This window comes from Tympanuchus pallidicinctus, unplaced genomic scaffold, assembly GCF_026119805.1.
Source record: "Tympanuchus pallidicinctus isolate F22 unplaced genomic scaffold, pur_lepc_1.0 scaffold6, whole genome shotgun sequence".
Taxonomy (NCBI): domain Eukaryota; kingdom Metazoa; phylum Chordata; class Aves; order Galliformes; family Phasianidae; genus Tympanuchus; species Tympanuchus pallidicinctus.
Window position 1 is genome coordinate 22,432,600 of NW_026294780.1, and position 18,173 is coordinate 22,450,772.

Consider the following 18,173-nt stretch of genomic DNA (forward strand, 5'->3'; position numbering starts at 1 on the left):
AGCCTGATTTCTTTCAGTTCCTCCTTTGTACACGTGGGAGTAGCTTACAGGACAGTTTGAGAATCTTTGGAAATCACACCTAACATTGTGATGATGTTTGGCAATAGTAGTTAGAGGTGCATCATTCCTTCTATCAAAGGGAGTTCTGCAGATTGTTTTGAATTTATGCTCAAGGTGTTTTGAATGTAATGGTCACTTGTCTGTTCTTTCTAAATTTTGCCTTTAGAATTAGAAAAAATCTGCAAAAGAAATCCTTGCGTTTATCACAGTAATAACAATGAAACTTCAGCGTGTATTCAGGTGTTGGTACCAGGGGATGACAGTAGGAACTCAGGTGATTTGTGGCATGTAGCTGAACAGTGTGTCTCTGAATAACTAACTGTAGGTGGAAGCTGACCAGAGAGTCACCTGGCAACTTGGCCAGGTGTTCTGAAAGATAACGTTTCTCCTTTGCCATCAAATTCAACTGAGAGTTGCTCCGCAAGAGAGGAAAAAGAGCAGGCAGGATTTGTAGCAAATCATTTTGTAATGGCAGAAAAAGGTAAAGAAGTGGTAAGCTGGTGGCAAAGGAGAGCGGGAAATTCCATCATGCAAAATGCATGGATAAGATATCCTGAATTCCTTAGTGTACTCTTACCTAAGACCCAGAAGTGTTTGAAGGAAGGAAGAAAATTAAGTATGGAAAAACAATAAAAGAACTGTTTTAAAACTACATGCACAGATCTGATTATTTATTTAGTCTGTTTAAAGCAGTTTCACTTTTGGAGCCCTTAGGACTCTGTGAATGCTTCCACTCTAGCATTCCTCAAAGTGGGGTACACATGCAATTTTCCTGTAATGCTGAAGTTTTGAGGGAAGAGAGCTCTTGTGGTCGTGTAGACTTGGAAAGCAAGTGGAGTACGTCAGTTCTGCAAAACTAGCAAATAGAAGCTAGAAGGTATCCTTGCTGTAGAGAGTTTTACAGGCAGAATTACTGTGTCAGAGGAACCGAGCAATGGTAACCCTGCCAAACGTACAAGGAAGCTGTTCTGTAAACTTAAGGATTTTTCTCCACTTCCTTTTATGTATAATGTCTGGAAATAGGAGATATCTCAAGGATATCTATAAGGATTCCCACTTTGTGATTACACCTGGTCCGTGCTCGTCATTCCTTTGGTATGACTGCAGTGATGACAGCCCTAATGTGGTGCTGTCGCTCTTAGAAGTGTGTTAGTTATGCCTTTATGTTTGGATGACAAAATAGGAATTCCGTGAATTTCATTACATTTACTGTAGGTATTATGTTTAAAAGGTATGAATATGTCATAGAAATGTTGTGTGTTTTTTTTTTAATAAAATGAAAAGTGTAAATTTGACCACTGTACTTTTTATATGTTTTCCAAAAAGAGCCTGTAAATCTTTATAGACTTTTACTCCTAGAATTATTTTGAGGTTTTCTGTCTGTGTACATTTTTGGTTTGTTTTGTTTGTCTTAAAATCATACAATATATGCTTACAGAACCCCAGTATACTTAAATGGCTTAGAGTTCTGTGGGTGAGATGCAGAAGAGTATTATGCATACCAGAATAAAAACAGACTTGGGGGCTGTACAAATTCCTGGAGGGAAAGATCCCGAAGAGCTACTTGAATTCAAAGATCTTTGACTCAGAAGGTCCACTGTATATGGAGTCTAGAAGCTAGAACTGTATGGTAAAGCAAGTATGTTTACTCAATTATATACTTCAACCAGCCATTCTCTGCTGGCTGCTGTCTACGTCAGGACAATGAATTTTATGGATCTTTATTTGGTGTCAGTGCAGTTGTCCTTAAGCACTGTCACAATGGAGACAAGGACTTGTCATGAGGTTGAAATAAATGTTTAATAAAATAAGCATAGAAGTAGAAACGATGTAATATAAGTAGATGTGTTTCTGCGTCTTTGGCAATTATGTCACTTTTTTCCTCTCCTGAAATCCTGTAAATTTCATAAGGTACCAAAACAGCTGGAGAATTCATCTTAAACTTCTTAAATTTAAAGGAGAGAAAAGCACGTGTAGTAAGCAAATTAATATAACAAAGGCTTTACGCCTGTGAGCACTTGTGCATGTGCTTTAATTTAATTTCAATGGTTGTTTCCACTGAAACAGATGTAAGTATTAGAGTAAACTTAAACTTGTGTGTGAACTTGGAAAAAGAAGAGGCAGGAAGAATGTTAAGGAAGAAAGTCTAATCATTAAAGAAGAAACGCTTCGCAGAGGTGAAAGAAAGCTGGTTCTTAGAGATAAAAACTTTAAAAAGATTAAAGAACAACATCTCTCAAAGTAAAGAAAACCTGATATGGAAGGAAGAACAAACAAGGATTCACATACGCAAAGGTGCCAACATGCTGCCTCTGCCTAGAGGAGCAATTGTGCTGTTGTAGGCACCCTCCTAAGTGTCTTCTGCCACGTGCCCTGCAGTATCAAAGCTCAAACTATTTCTTTAATTGCACAGAAGTTTTTTGGCAAACTGCAATGGGTTTTTAAATGGGTGATAATATCCTATTACTTAGATTTGTTAACTCAAAGTATTGTTTATTTATGTCAAGTTGGAAGAGAATAGTTTTGAAACAGACCTGTCCTGATTCTGTCCTCAGTGCAGAATGAATGAAGGTCGTTGATGCTTTAGTTTTCAGGTGTTAGAAACCTGGGCTATGCTTCAGGCAGTTTTGGAGACAGACAGGGAAAAGGAAGTTCTTGATTAAAGGTTGTTAGTTTTTATGCACACAGAAGGTTTAAGTGCAGTGTGTGACTCTGTGAGCGCTCAGTGGGCAGGGATCAATGGTGTAGCAGTCAGGTGAAAAATTAGATGCAGAGTGAGGAAGATCACAAACAAGTGTAAGTTGGCAATGTCATTCTCTTGTCAAGGAAACTGTGCCCTCTTGTTAGATTTTGCTTTGTTAACGTTATGTTTTGTACCTGAAAAAATGTATTCAATCAAAAAACACAGAGGGGCTACAGACTCAGTGACCTGTAAAGGAGGTTCAGAAGTCAAGGGGGAAAAAAGAGAAAACTGTTCCTCACTTGAAAAAAAAAAAAAAAAAAATGTATATTTGGTGTTTGTTTCTATTTTTTGTCTGGAATAAAGAAGCCCAAAAGTGAAGCTGAAGACTGTATAAAGGGTCTTTGCACACAGAAATAATGGCTTATTGGGAAATGGTGGATTTAAACTGCATCAAAAAACCATAAGCTTGGATTTAGAGAAAAATGTACAGTGGTAAAGGAAGTTTGCTGCTTGAATGCATCTTGAGGAATATGAAAATTTCTATTGTAGAGCTTAAAACAATCATGCAAAACAGTCCATCCATAATTTGTCAGGAAGTGATGTAAGTTCATTCTTACATGGTATAGAAATTGAAGCTTTCATAGCCCCCTCCTCCCCGTTTTCCTTGTACTGGAAAGACTGAAGAACATTTGGGTCTTTGCTGTATCTCTCCTGGCTGCGTATGCACGTGTATGTCTGTATGCGTACGTACATTTAATAAATGTGACAGCATTTTTGTTCACTAATTCATCCTGCTGTAATGCATTGAAGATGCTTGCAGTCTAACTAAAGAGAGCATGCCCCTCAAGGGAGTAATGGAGAAGCATGCTAAAGGTGAACTTTATGGTTTTTAAGCAGCAAGAGGAAAGATAGAGGCGGTTTGGAGCATGCTCTTTAGCAGAAGTCTGAATCATAGAATTGTATGTTCCATGTTGGAAGGGACCGCAAGGATCATGGAGTCCAGCTCCAGGCTCCACACATTTTGCGCCCAAAATCAAACCCAATGTCCGAAAGCTTCTGGATGCTCCATGAACTCCAGCACTTGGGGCTGTGCCCACAGCCCCGTGCATCCCGTTCCATGCCCACCGCCCCCCGGTGCAGACCCTGTCCCTCAACCCCCAGCTGCTCCTCCCCTGACGCAGCTCCATGCCGTTCCCTCGGGTCCTGTCGCTGTCACACAGAGCAGAGCTCAGCGCTGCCCCTGTGCTCCCAGTGAGGAGCTGCAGCCACCGTCAGGCCTCCCCTCAGCTCCTCTGCTCTGGGCTGAGCACACCCAGGGACTTCTGTGGCTTCTCATGCATCATATTGTGTCCTTCACACCCTTCACCATCTTCGTAGCCATTCTTTGATTGCTCCCCAATAGCATTATTGAATTGTTTGGCTTGGAAGGGACCTTGAAGATCATCTAGTTCCACTCCCTTTGCTGTGGGTTTGAATAATTTGATGACTTTTTGAAGTGTGAGAGCCATACTGCAGGCACTCTCGCAAAGCAGCAGCGTTTCAAGAGAGAACACACTGCCTACCAGCAACGCTGTACAAACCATCCTTAGATTGACAGGATTTGGCCTTCTGTTTAAAAAGTCAGCAGTCTGAACGTGTTGATGCATCTGAACACTTTGGCCAGGTGTGCGCCACCTGTATTTTCATTGAGTTCCCTGCATGATTGGTAAGAAAATGAGATATTCTCAGATGTTCACCTAGAATTGGGCACCTTCTGTTATGTTTGTTCTTCAGCTGTGCACAGCAGTATTTCTAAAAGTAGGTGGAATGAAACTGAGCCTTCGTGAACCAATTCAAAACATAAATGCTTATAGACTATCTCAGATCTTTTGTGCTTCATTTACAAGGCAATGCTAAGTTTTCACAAGTACAAATTAAATGAGCTTGGAGTTTTGTGCAGGGCCCTTTATTACATTTGGCTGTATTGTGCTACGCTTTGAACTTCACCTTTTGTCGTGGTGATCTTCAGCCTATAAACTCCGCTGTACTTTGCAAAACAGGATGTTGTCAAATCGGGGAGAGAATATGCAAAAAAAAAGAAACAAAAAACCCAGAAAACATAAAACTTAAAATAGCCTGGTGTGTTGAAACAGACGTTAAGTATACACTTACTGTTTTACTCATTTTGCAACCTCGGTGCATCACGATGATACTGTATTTTAAATGGCAAAATTTTCTAGTGAGCTGTGTGGGCAGTGAGTTGTTTAACTCAGTAATAGCTCGAGGTATATGTGCTTCGTTGTGATTTTTTTTTCCTCCCTGTGCCAGTGAATTGTGACAACAATTTTTCTACTCATCTCTTATCAACAAACTGTTCAGCGAGTTCCTTTCTACCCGGGTAGATGTCAAATATGAAGTTGTTGTTTTTTAAAAAAATCCATATTTGGATGAACTGATCTGTCTCTGGAAATCCACTTTTCTACGGAGGTCACGATGTAGATCACGTGAGATGCTGTGCTGATGGCTCTGACAGTACTGATCGGTTTGCTCTGATGCTGAGATAATGCATGCTTTTTTTTTAAATGTAAACTTAAAGTACAGTGAGCTCACCTCGCTGTGACTCAGGATCAAGGTTTGAAGGTTTTCAGCCATTAGATTTTGTGGGTCTAACAGTGAACTGTTAGGCATATATCTGGCACAGAGAAATTTAATAATGGAAGTAGCATGGAGGCTGTAGGACCTATGTAAGGTTGAAAGCTAGATCTCTTGACAATGAATATCTCATATATTCTTTTCTGGCAGCTTTCCTATTAGGCAAGCAAATATCCTGTGGTGTCTCTGATCTCTGTCCAGTCCTCTGGATAGGGTTTGTTGAAGACTGTTTTGTAGCATGTCTTAAGCTGACGCTCCAGGTCCCGCATGGCTTGTTTCCGTGACTGCTCAAAGGGCAGGCAGTCACCACACCCAAAATAATACTCCCACAAAGAGTTTGGTGTATGAATAGTTGCAACTGCTCAAATAGTTACGCTGCTGCAAGTACGCTGTCTTGATTAATTGTTATCTTGATCAATTAAGAATGACATCACTGGTTTATAGTTACTTCTTGAATGCTGCTTAGAAGGCAGATAACTCGTTCAGTAAGTAGATAAATCAGTTCAGTTAGCTTAATTTCGCTGCAGTTTATTTGGAGCTGCATAACATACTTTCTGCATGTAATTATTTACTCTGACTAGTAGTATTAAGCACGTTGTATATTTCTCCCTGTGATCTGTCAGACTGACAAAATAGATGTTAGAAGTAGGTGTAGCAGAAACACAACAGGAATTTATGAGACAGAATAAACCAGATGATATCATTGTTTAGCTCATGTTCTTTTTCTGTTTTTCTCCCTATACTGCTTATTTGCATTTCTCCATTGAATTTGTTTTGTTTTGTTTTAGAAGAGTGAAAAGATGCAGTTGTTGTGTAGTGTTTTTGTTTTTTCCTTTCTTCAGTTGTGAATGTCATCCTCCTGTGTTTTATTAGGGGAAAAAAAAACCAACCTCAGTAGCAGTGGATCTATGGAGTAAAATGTGTGGTGCCCAGGTCCACATGCAGGTTAGGAAGGTTCTTCTTTTAGCAAGCTATCATCTGCCTCTGTGGGCTGCATTCCTGCTGGCAGATGAATGGGATGTGTGCTTCTGGAATGTATCTTCCAGCTTGCTTTCACCTAGGGGAAGTCCAGTCTACATTCACCAGTACTGCTTGCCAGTATGGACCACAGCAGATTGAGTAGTAATGTTTGATTTTCCAACCCTCTCAGTGACTTACTTGTAAAAACTGTTATGAAAGTTTATTTCAGAGAAGTTATTTCTATTTGCCATGTTTTTCTATCACTGTCCACAACATGTTGCCTTGCTTCTTTTCCATTAGTTTCATTGTCGTTAAATAACCTCTTCAGAATTCAGTTTATATATGAACATTTGTGAGGAGGACATTCATTGCAACTTTAATGAACTACATCCTTCTCTGTCACTCTAAACCAGAAATACAAAATTACTTCTCTTCCTTGAATATGTAAAAAAAAAAAAAGCAGCCTGCTTTTTGTTGAGCATAATTTTGAAAAGTGCAATAGGCATGAGTACCAGTTTATTTTAAACACTGTTACATCGAGTAGAAGTTTCCCAGAAACAGTCATTACATTTTAGGATACCTTATTTTTAAAATTCTTTTTTCCATCTGTTTGCAGGTGTATTTGTCAGGCTTTACATCAGAAGATCTGTGTTTTGGTGACTCACCAGTTGCAATATCTCCGTGCTGCAACTCAGATTCTAATATTAAAAGATGTAGGTGATAATAGTGTCTATATATTTATAGCTTTCTAATCGTCTTTTATAATCTAAGAAAGGAAAAAAAAAAGTTCACATCTCATTTTTTATTTGTAAATGCATTTTCTGTTCACTGACTGTGTGTGTTTTTTAAGATAAATAGTTACTAATAGTTACTAATAGCTGTTTTTTAGAACAACTTGCCTGTTACGTCTTGCTTCTGAATTTTATTATACCTACATATAATTTTACATATGAATTCTGTCTTACATATATATGTAATATATTGTGAAAGAATTATTTCTTTTGAGATGGAGTTAATGCTTTGCTTTTGTTCTTGTTTTTTACACTGTTGTGTGAATTAAGGGCTGTGTTGGTTTTGCAGCCAATCGCCTTTTTAAATTCAGACTGAGAAACAGGCACAGATACCTTTGAGAACAAGCAGTCCTTCAGAGAAACTGGTTCCTTCCAGACTTTCTTGTACCATCTGTTCACATGTAGAGAGGAAATGCAACAACTTGAGATGTTTTTTTAAGGTTGAGTGATGAAGTACTTCAAATTACTTTTGATGCATCACAGAGTTGCAAGAAAGCATGTTACCTGCCTTTTTCCTCGTTCAGATCTCTTTAAATGTTGCATTAGTGTTCTAGGGATGAGTTTGTGACAGATAGAAGAAACAGCACACACTAGGAAAAAATTTGGAGTAGACATGACTGATGGTCATGAATGTAGTTCAGTAAACATGTGCTAAAGCTGCATGGCTGTCCTCTGCAGCTTCTCCACAGAGGTAAGTCTCACCTGGCTGTAACTGGGACTTTTGCTGTCCCCCATCTGTGTTATTTGGCCTCACAAACTGTCAGAACAGGATTGCTCAGAGAGTGAAGAGCTTGTTACTGCACTTTGGAATGATGAATTGAGAGAGGCTTCACTTCATTTACTGCAGTGGGTTGTATGCTTAGCAACAGCAGAACTCTAGAAGCAGCAGGGATAGGTGAAAACATTGTTACGGAAAAGGTACAATGAAGATAATAAAACTTGTATTAATTGTAGGGTAAAATGGTGGGAAAAGGGACCTATTCAGAGTTCCTGAGGTCTGGCATCGACTTTGCTTCCCTTCTGAAAAAAGAGGAGGAGGCAGAACAGCCGTCAGTTCCAGGCACCCCAAACCTGAAGTCCTCCCGGAGCCGTACCTTTTCAGAGTCCTCTGTCTGGTCCCAGGATTCTTCTGTCCACTCAGTGAAAGATGGAGCAGTGGAGCAACCACCTGTGAGTACTCAAGAGAACAGAAACATCACAATTCTTGTTTGGCTGTGTGTGTTTGTTTTTGTTTGTTTGTTTTCAACTCAGACTATGAGGAGGGCTCTTTCCTGACTGCCTTTGAATTTCAGTGAGTGTTGGCTTCCATTAGCAGGTGAGAGCTCACCTGTGGCTGCCCAGAACTGGTAGTCCTACCACCTAAGCTGCAGAGGGCAGGCATCCAACAGCTCTGTGCAGCTCTCCTCAACAGTTTGATGAGATTCATCCGTGGCTCTGCCGAGTTTCCAAAAGAGTTGTACTCTGGTATTTCCTGTCCTCTGACAGTGGTACTTTAAAGGATCAATAATACTGTCTTGAGTGGGTTTTATGTGTTTGTACAGTGCTGAGGTCAGATTAATAATTTCCTTGAAATCATAAGCTTGGGAAATGCATGCAGAATATATAGCAGTGACTTCCTACAAAATCTTCATTTGCATGGCTGGTATTATCATCCCCACATGATCATGAGCTGGCCCTGAGGGAAGAACCTTGGGATGCTGTTGCACAGCTCTCCCCAGCTCTTCTGGTATCGAAAAAAGAATGCTTTTATGGTGCCAGCTTGACTTCCATATGCCTTGTTATCTCTTGGTCTACACCGTGCAAAAGCAGCTGTAATGTTTTCTGTACCAGAGGTGGCCTTGTGATGGTGTGTTTGCATTCACACAAAACAGTGCAGGAGTCCTGTAGCCCTGCTAAGCTTATGCTAGCATACATCCATGGAACAGGTAATCTCTATATGTCCTTGAATCTTTTCATCTTTATGCTATGCGTGTACATGATACATTTTTCTATAATAGAAAGCAGTTAGAGCTGCTAAACCCAATCCCCACCCTCCCAAAAAAAGGGCTGCAAATGTTTACTTTTCATATCTTTTTGGAAGAATGTTTTTATGCCAAAAAGCAGTGAACTTATCTTCATATCTGATATTATTCATTTGTCAGCAATAACTGCTGTAAGATGCACAAACATGCCAAACTTCTTAGCAGTATTAGAGCTGTTGGGTTGAGAGGGGAAAGAAAAAAAAAAGAACAACAAGCAAAACAAACGACTCCCCAAAAAACAAGATAGGCTTCTCTTACAGGCAAGTTACTGGGGTTTCTCTTCACTTCTGAATCAGATCTGTTCATTCCTCTGCTTCTGTACAGCTATGTCTGCTGATAACAATACCAAATGTTATATGTGCATTGATCTAACACCTGGTTTTCTATCACGTAAGAATAAGCCCCTTCCCTTCCCCCCTCGCCAACCCACCCCAAAAAAAAGAAAAAAAACAAAAAAAAACAGAATGTTGTTCATTTGGATAATAGATCTGTTTTATGTCTGTTTTATTTTTTTACTTTTCTCTCTTTTATTGTTCCCTATCCATGGGTCATTTTACTGGTTTTTCCCAATTAACAGATGCTTTGATTAGAAGTTTGTTAATTCTTTTTTTACTGTCAGCATATGTTGACTGATTTCTGATTCACACTTGCAGAAGATTGTTTACTTTAAATATTTTTCTGAAATAGGAAGGATTATACACACTTGGATACTGAAAACAGAGACTTTTCTATGTTATGACCTTGGTTTTGAGAGCCGTGATGATTGATGCTAGTGCATAAGAAAAGAAAAATCTGGTGCAGCAGTTAGCAGTGCTGGCAGTTGGAGCAAATATTTCTGACTGCAAATGAACTCATGTTACATGCCATGATGCAATGCAAAATATAATCCTGCCAGTGTCATTTTGCAGAGTAGATTTTTCAGTGTTACTGCAATGAGACTAATTTTTTTTGTGAAAGCTGTAGTTCTCATACTTAAAGTTTTTGTGTGTGTAATCGCTTTATCTTATTATTTAATTGTTTGCTGATTTTGAACCATGTCTTTCAAGTAGCTTAGTCTGAATCTATAGCTGCCAGGTTAATGTTTTGGCTTTTTTTTTTCCAGGCTGAAAATCCACTGGCTGCAGTGTCAGAGGAGAGTCGTTCTGAGGGAAAAATAAACTTTAAAGTTTACAGAAAATATTTCACTGCAGGAGCGAACTACTTTGTGATTTTTATACTTGTATTATTTAATATTTTGGCACAGGTAAGGCACAGGCAGTAAAAAATAATAATAACAAATAATGTTGGTTTTGCCATTTTTTGACGTAGTGTATGCTTACGACTGTGATGTTGCAATGAAAATATTTAGGAACATGGCTTTCTTACATCTAATAAGTTGATCAAGTATGGAGTTTTTATACTGCATTGAGATATTATGCACTGATCCTTATTCCAGCAGTTGTAATACTTAAATAAAATCATAATTCCACTGACAGTGCAGCACACAAATTAGAAGCCAGTTTCGTTTTTTGGAGACGCAAAACAAAATCTTAAGGTGTATTAAATAGCATTTAGCAAATCTGAAAAAATATTTCCTTCTCCATCTGGAAGCATAAAGAGCTTGATGGGGTATGGAGGAAGGATTAAAGAATTGTTAAAAGAAAAGCTCTTCTGCTGGTAAACACAGGTTAAGAAAAAGGCGAGAAGAGTCACTGTTTAGAAGAAGAAGAAAGTGAAATATTGTGTGATGCAGACTGTAACAGATACATAAAAGAATTCTTAGAGAAGGAAAATTATTTTTAAAACTTACTGAAAGAAATGATGAGCTGAGAAGGCTCTGTGAAGACAGCCTATTGCCCTTCTCTTTATTTCCTGCTGAGAAAGCTCAAATTCATTTCATGGAAATGATTGGTCTTGGCTGTAAAAAGTAGTATGTATATTTATACACGTTACATCCTTTTTCCTTATCCTTAAATTGAGTCTGTTGGAAAGAAGGACAACTAAGCAGGATCTCTGCAGCAGGCTTTAATTCACGTGAACAGAGGTATATTTTGAGATAAGTAGCCCTTTTACAGGTTTATAGTCACCTCTTGACACAGAAGGAAAATGGTGGTAAAAGTTTTTCCCTCCCTCTCCTCTCTCATCCTCTTTCAATTCTGTTTCTGGTAATTATCTCCTGTAAACACAAATTTCTGGACTGGTAACATCAGAAAGTTTGTTAATCAAAAAGCATTTTGAAATATCTGTAGTGGCAAATTTAGGAACTGAAAATATGCCTTCTTTAATGTGCAATTAACATATGTTAGGAAGAGCTACTATGTTTTACTTGCCTAAGTGTCTTGCTTTCCTTTAGTTTACTAACAAGGAAGGTAATTTAAGGTAACTTCTTTCTTTGTAGACGGATCTCATAAATCTTCTAATGTGCTTTGCAAATTGCTGCTAATCTTGAAAGACTGGATGGCATACTTCTTTGAATATGTGTTGTTTTCCCAGAGAACATAAAAGAATAGCAAGGAAGTTAACTTTCTAATGTTTTTTTCATTTTGCAAAATGATTCCTGTATTTTCCTCTTTTATTCAAGGTAGCATATGTGCTCCAGGATTGGTGGCTTTCTTACTGGTGAGTTAATGGTGAAAACTGATCAGTTGGTCCTGTCTTTTCACTCAAGAGTTGTTTGTCAAATAGAAATCACTGTTGTATAGGTATGGGAAAAAAAACTTGTTCTAGGAAACTTGATCTGCTTGATATTTTCTTATCTCTACTCATTGTGTTCATGGAAAAAAAATGAAACATTATGCTGTGGCTGTGATAGCTTCTTCTCATGGTGTGGTGCATGGCAGTACATGGGATCTTTTGCACTGAAGGTTTCAATAGAGTTGAATCTAGAAACAGTTAAACATGCTCATGAATATTTGCAGAATGTGATTTGATGATTGTTATCTTCCGTATGCATTTCCACAGGGCAAATCATCAAGAAAAGCTGAATGTTACAACAAATGGAAATAATGGAGCAAATGAGACTGAGCATCTAGACCTTACCTTTTATTTGGGAATTTATGCAGGTAATGACACGTGTGCAGGTGTCTGTATACCTTAAAGATCTATTACTTAACCTACTATAATAAACAGTTTTGAGTGGTGCAAAGCAATGGCAATGTGGGGAAATGTGATTTCTAGCAGGAACTGAGCAACATCCTAACAGATTTGGAGCTTCAGTCTTGCTTCCTTACTAAACTTACTGTAATTAATAAATAAGTAGATAAATACAACAGAAGAAATGGGTTGAATGCAGACTCTTCAATTTTTTTGCCTAGATTTTAGAAAGTTAAACATTCAGAAAGTAAGCTTATGGTTGTTGTCCCTATTAATAGATTACTCAGCTCTATCTTCTGTTGGGCAGGAGGGGTTTGAAACTGATACTCGTTCTGTACTGTTATAAAACTTGCCATGACAACATTACTTCTGAAGTGCCGTAGCAAAAGAACCAGTTTTTAAAAAGCCTTCCAGATGAGTATGCAAAGCCAAGTGTTAAAGACAAATTCAATATATATTCTACATATATATTTCAATATATAATATTATAATATATGTAATAGTTATCCATATGCTTTTTAATATCGAGAAAAGGGAGCTAATCTTTGCGTTCAGACATCGAGACATCTTAAAATACTTGTCTGAAGTGTCAGTTTAAAAATTAATGTTGAAAAAGGATGCGTAGAAATATGCTCTCAGACTTTGCTATTTAGTTGTATTGCTTCTAGTGTCTTACAGCTTTGCATGGCACAGTAATTTCTTGATTGAGATATGAGTGATAGGACTGAGAAAACAGGTAGTATACCAAAAGAAAATTCTCTGAATTGAAACATCTCTCTTGCGTGAGAGGATAAGTGGAATCGATTTTTTTATTCTTTCTTTTTCTTTTTTTCTTTTTTTTTTTTGTGAGAATCCACATGATCTGAATATTTGACTGAATACATTGTGCTTGGCCTGGGAAACAGCAGTGTAGGAGCCAGATAACTTGGCTTTTATTTTCTCTGTAATGTCTTATTTCATGCACCAATCAGTGGGCTGCACAGCATGATTAAGAATGTCAAACTTGGCTTTCTTTGACCATATAACCTAAATCAAATTGCAGAAAATTTTATCCTTTAAGGCAAATTTTGTTCTAGATAACAGAAAAGCGAAAGTTAACTTTGATATTGAAATGTTCAGATATATCAGTGGTACATTTGCAATGGTTAAAGAGAAAGCATTGTTACTTACATAAAATTGTAAGTTGAAAAACAGTTATATAAGGATAGTAAATTTCACATAAAACAATGATTAACTTTTTATGTACCCTCTGAAATGATGCAAAGCAATTAAACAATTTTTTAAATTGCTCTCAATATTTAAAAAAAATGATCACCATGGTAGCTCCTTCCTGGTCCATGTTTCAATGGGATTAAGATTTAGAAGAATAAAATTTCTGTTAATGGGAATCCTCAGTGGTCAGAACTGAGGTGCCATGTCCATACCTTTTGTATGAAGTGAGTGTATCAGAAGACTCTGCCTCTCATGCTGAGGAGGTGTGCTTGTAAACATGGTAAGCAAAAACCTTCTGCCTGAGACAGACAGGAGGAAAGGCTTGGCAATAGTGTTGTTCCTCCCTTTTTCCACCAGCCCTTAGGTGTCCTCAGGTGATCAGTGCAGTGAGGGCCACACCAGCAACTTCAGTCAGCTCTGAAGACTGTATGAAGTTGTGCAGAAACATGGGGTTGCCAGGAGCACTTTCCTTCCTCATCCGTTTCTCCAGCCATCTACTTTTAGGCTATCGCTCTGAAAGACATGGATAATGAGGTTCAAATTAACGCGTAATGTAATTTATTTGCCACTGAAAAACTTATTTTTGCCAATCCCATTTCTCTCCAGACTGTAGTGGGAGGAGCAGTATTGCCTACAAAAGATATCTGAGTAGTGTGTTTAGATTTCTGAAGGTGATGGGTTGAGCCAAAGCTCTGCCCAGGTGCCCCTTCTGCTCTCCCTTATTGCCCGACCCGGGTTTCCTGGAGGAGCACGTGCATTTACTTTCAGAAGATAAGCTTTCTTCTGCCTGGAATATAGCTTTCTTCCTGGCATGGAATATAGCAGTCAGGAAAAGGCAAACAAACTCTCACCCCACCCATGTGCATCTCCATGCAGAGCAGTAAAGGACAAACAGAGTAGTTATATTTGCATTCTAGAAGGATACATCTGTAAACAGGAGGTAACAATTGGCCGAATGACATCGTATCATGTAAAACCTCATTCAACCACTACACCGTAGCTGTACCTGAATTGTATCCAGGTTCTCCCTGTCCTTAGAACTGGTTATGTGTTGGGTTGATAGTTAAAGTCTAATTTAAGGTTGTCCTCAAGGCCTGAGCATCTGGGCTTGTGGTGGCTGCATTCAGTTTCTGGAGCACATTGCCTGGAAGGCCTGCAGAACTGCCAAGTACAAGGTTAGCAACTGCTGTTCAGCTTTGGACTCTGCTCTTCATTGTCTGGAAACTTAGACAAGCACATTGCGGGCTACTTGCAGCAAACAGACCTACAGCAATCTCATCATTCTTTGTTTCCATCTTTTGCCTTGTAGTACCTCTGTCTTGCTCAGAAGAAAGACAAACAGTCTGCAAACCAATTCCCTAGAAGCACTCTACTCACACTGCATAAGGGATGCATCTTGTTCTGTTAGAGAAATATACATCATTTAAATGATTTGATGTGGTTTACAAGGGGAAGTATGGCACGAGTGGTTTGAACTGATTGAGAATAACTCAAGGTTGTTGCTAAATAGCCGTGTATATATATATTACTTGGTTAATACCTGCTGGCAAATGCTGAGTGTTCACAGTGACCTCTGCAAACCACAATTATACATGGCACTGTGAAATGAATTTCTTGGCAAAACTGTTATGCAGAAGGTTATAATACAGATTTATTTAGTGGGTTAACAGACATTTCCTGCATTTCCATTAAGCAGTGATTCTTTTGAAGAGAAAAAGAGAAATTGTTTACATATGACTAACTACAGCCAGTGACAAATATCAGTTAGCTGCATTCTGTGCTTGGAGTCCCTTAGGCATATGTTTGGATTCTTGCTATATGCAGAAACCAACAGAATTATTTTGTTATTCAATTTTATATTGAAATCCTTTGTGTGTGTGTGTGTGTGTGTGAGAGAGAGAGAGAAAGATGCATATCTGTATGCAGGCTCTGTCAATTTTTTTTTAATTTCAGGTTTAACGGTGGCTACAATACTGTTTGGCATAATAAGAAGTCTTCTGGTCTTTCAAGTTCTTGTTAATTCTGGTCAGACCTTGCACAACAAAATGTTTAAATCCATTTTGAAGGCTCCTGTCCTGTTTTTTGACAGAAATCCTATAGGTAAGTTTAATCGTCAAAAAACACTTAACATTTAATGTAACTAATTCGTTATGTTAAATATTCTATTTCTGAGCAGTTATGAATTGAAAGTAGTTGTTTTTGTTTTTCTTTACACACTTGTGGTTTCTGCTTCTTTTAATAAAAACCTATTCTGGTATTCTTAAATTTAGAAGTCAGAATGTTGACTGCTTATTGACAGTTGATCCTTTCGAAACTGTGGTTTTGGTGTTGTTCATTGAACAGCTTGCTGCTAGTAGCACCAACTGCACCAGTTGCTGGTTGGTGCTGATCTGATTCAATTAGCAAAGATCTCTCTGTGACATCGTGAACGTATATGCATGTGTTTTGTGGGGATGCCTTCCTTGTGCTTTTCTTTGAAAATTTGACCCCAGCCATCATTTGCCCTTTTTAGAAAATAATTCTAAGCAAGCGTGGTAATTCACAGTTGTTGAGAAACTGTGTAGTTTAATATCCTTCCAAAATGGACAATAGAATGCAATTTAAAACTGTAATGCAGATCCTTACACTCTTCAGAGGAAGGGACAGGGAGAAAAGCTGGAGCAGAGTTAAGAGAGTTGGGGAAGTGGAGTGGTGCTGATTTAATGACCAGAAATCTGATGTGCCTTCTGGCCTTCATTCTCTTGAAGGAAAGGAATACAGGGTTGGTTTCATCTTTCCAGGGACTGTTTAATAACTGTCAGGGTGCATAGGGATCGCTTTGTTGTTTGAGAGAGAGTAGGAATATTTTCAGGAAACATAATTCATGTGTAGAAAAGGTTCACATCCATAGTATGATGAAAAAAACATATATAATTTCCCCCTTAAAAAAAAAATCTACAGCTGCATGAGTTTAAGGCCGTTATATGGTCTGCTTGTACTCTGTGTCTGTGGCAGTGTGAATTGAAGGCTGCCGCAAAGGGTTAGAAGTAAAGCAGTAAGCTCAGTAGAAAGCCAGTGAGAGCATATATGTCACAAGAAATTACAGTGCTAATGGGGTTTGTTGTCAGAAGTGCAGTGTTTATCCTCTTACCTTTTTGTATGCAGCGTGTGCACTGACTGTGTTTTTTGAGGAATACATAATCATCTTGTAAGAATGCCCAAAACCGTGGCTTATTGTAACAAATAAAGTCAGAGCTATAGACTAAACATCAGGGACAATGTAGAGTAATAAGAAATGGTTTGCTTTGTAACATACTGTGAAGCTCAAATTAGCAGTGCTTTGTAAAAGAGTGGCATTCATACAACCTGCCTATCGCTGGTATTCACATGCCATCATGACTTACTGATGTATGTTTCTATTTATCAGCGGATATTTTATAATAGAAGATCAACTTCAGTGTGTATAAATTTCTTTTCCTTCATCTTTCCTTTGGTCACGGTGGCGTGCAAAGGTACAGATGTTCTGATCTGAACATCTTTTGGAAAAGGAAAAAGGAAAGGAAAAAGATGATGTTGGAGGCGTGATGTTCAGAACTGCAGCGAGTAGCAGTTCTGAAATTCTGTTTTCAATATCTTTGTTTCGCCACCTGATTGAGGTGGTTTTGTTGTTTTTTTTTTTTCTTGCGTATGTATCTTTTAGAATTTGCATTAGGGAAGGAAGCAAAAGCCTTTTTTTCTTTCCTTTTCTTTCCTTTTTTTTTCTTTTTAATTTTAAAGATACTACACTATGAAATAGATACTGAAAACAAGTGGAAATTACTAAATTACTAAAGCCTGTTTTTTCAGTGTTGTGATTGTAGCAATCAAGCCAAGCTATTAGTTAGCATATCTCACATTAGCAAAGGTGATACTGTAGCAACAGATCTATCATTTAAGCATCCAGTGCGTTTTCAGTACTTGTGTGAAGTCTCTGAAACATTTGCAGGATCAGTTGCAGAAGTGACTTTTGCTGTTTTATTTCTCCAGAAATAATCTCCAATTAAAAACGCTGGAGTCAGTATTTTGAACACACAGTGATCCATTTTCAAAGTTGAGGAAGGAAGGAAATTAATAGACATCCCAAGCTTTTTGTGGTTCTGACTGGAGAAACAGACTGATGAGCAGCATCAGGGAGTCGACATTAGGAAATGGAAATATGTATTGAATCATGACATGTCTGTCAACTCCCAACAGTGTAGATCCAATCAGTTGTGGTGAATAAATGCAATGACTTATTTCTTTAAAAAAAAAAAAAAAAAGCTTTTTGGATCAGCTTAAGCATGTAGACTAAGGCTTCTGTTTACTCTCCTTATACATTACATCAGCAATGTATAGGGAGGTTTGTTAAAGGAATAGTAATGGGCGTCTCACTCAGACAATGGAGAATATAGGTATATTTTCAGGAACTTTGATTATAGAGCACAGATGGAAAAGAAGTATGAGGACCCCTCTCCTTTCTATTTTCCCACTCAAAAATATATTTATCTACACAAATTTCACTTTTCTGTAATTTGGCATAGATCTAAAAGTACTTATACATTGCTGTTGTGATGGTATTTTGCATTAGGTGAACCTTGCTAATGCACAGCTGTTTGTTTCTCAAAGACTTAAACTCATACAGCTGATAATCCAAAGTGACTAAAGCTGTATTGTGCTATCCCGAATTCAGAAAGAACAGATACTTGTGACTGAAAGTTAAATTTATCAGTTGATACCTATATGGCA

The 18,173-nt window shown here is 38.1% G+C and overlaps 1 protein-coding gene across 6 annotated transcripts in view; it reads left to right on the plus strand.

The window, feature by feature from the left end:
• The window catches only part of ABCC4 (ATP binding cassette subfamily C member 4), a 1,253,378-nt gene that overhangs the window by 43,793 nt on the left and 1,191,412 nt on the right, over positions 1 to 18,173 (plus strand). For all 6 annotated transcript variants that reach the window (XR_008211683.1, XR_008211684.1, XM_052705824.1 and 3 more), the window contains 6 exons: positions 6,951 to 7,047; positions 8,080 to 8,295; positions 10,249 to 10,389; positions 11,707 to 11,744; positions 12,087 to 12,187; positions 15,384 to 15,530. Coding sequence is in view for 4 of the 6 variants with exons in the window: in XM_052705824.1 (XP_052561784.1) it covers positions 6,951 to 7,047; positions 8,080 to 8,295; positions 10,249 to 10,389; positions 11,707 to 11,744; positions 12,087 to 12,187; positions 15,384 to 15,530 (740 nt within the window). In the remaining 2 variants the exon portion in view is untranslated. The remainder of the gene's footprint in view (positions 1 to 6,950; positions 7,048 to 8,079; positions 8,296 to 10,248; positions 10,390 to 11,706; positions 11,745 to 12,086; positions 12,188 to 15,383; positions 15,531 to 18,173) is intronic.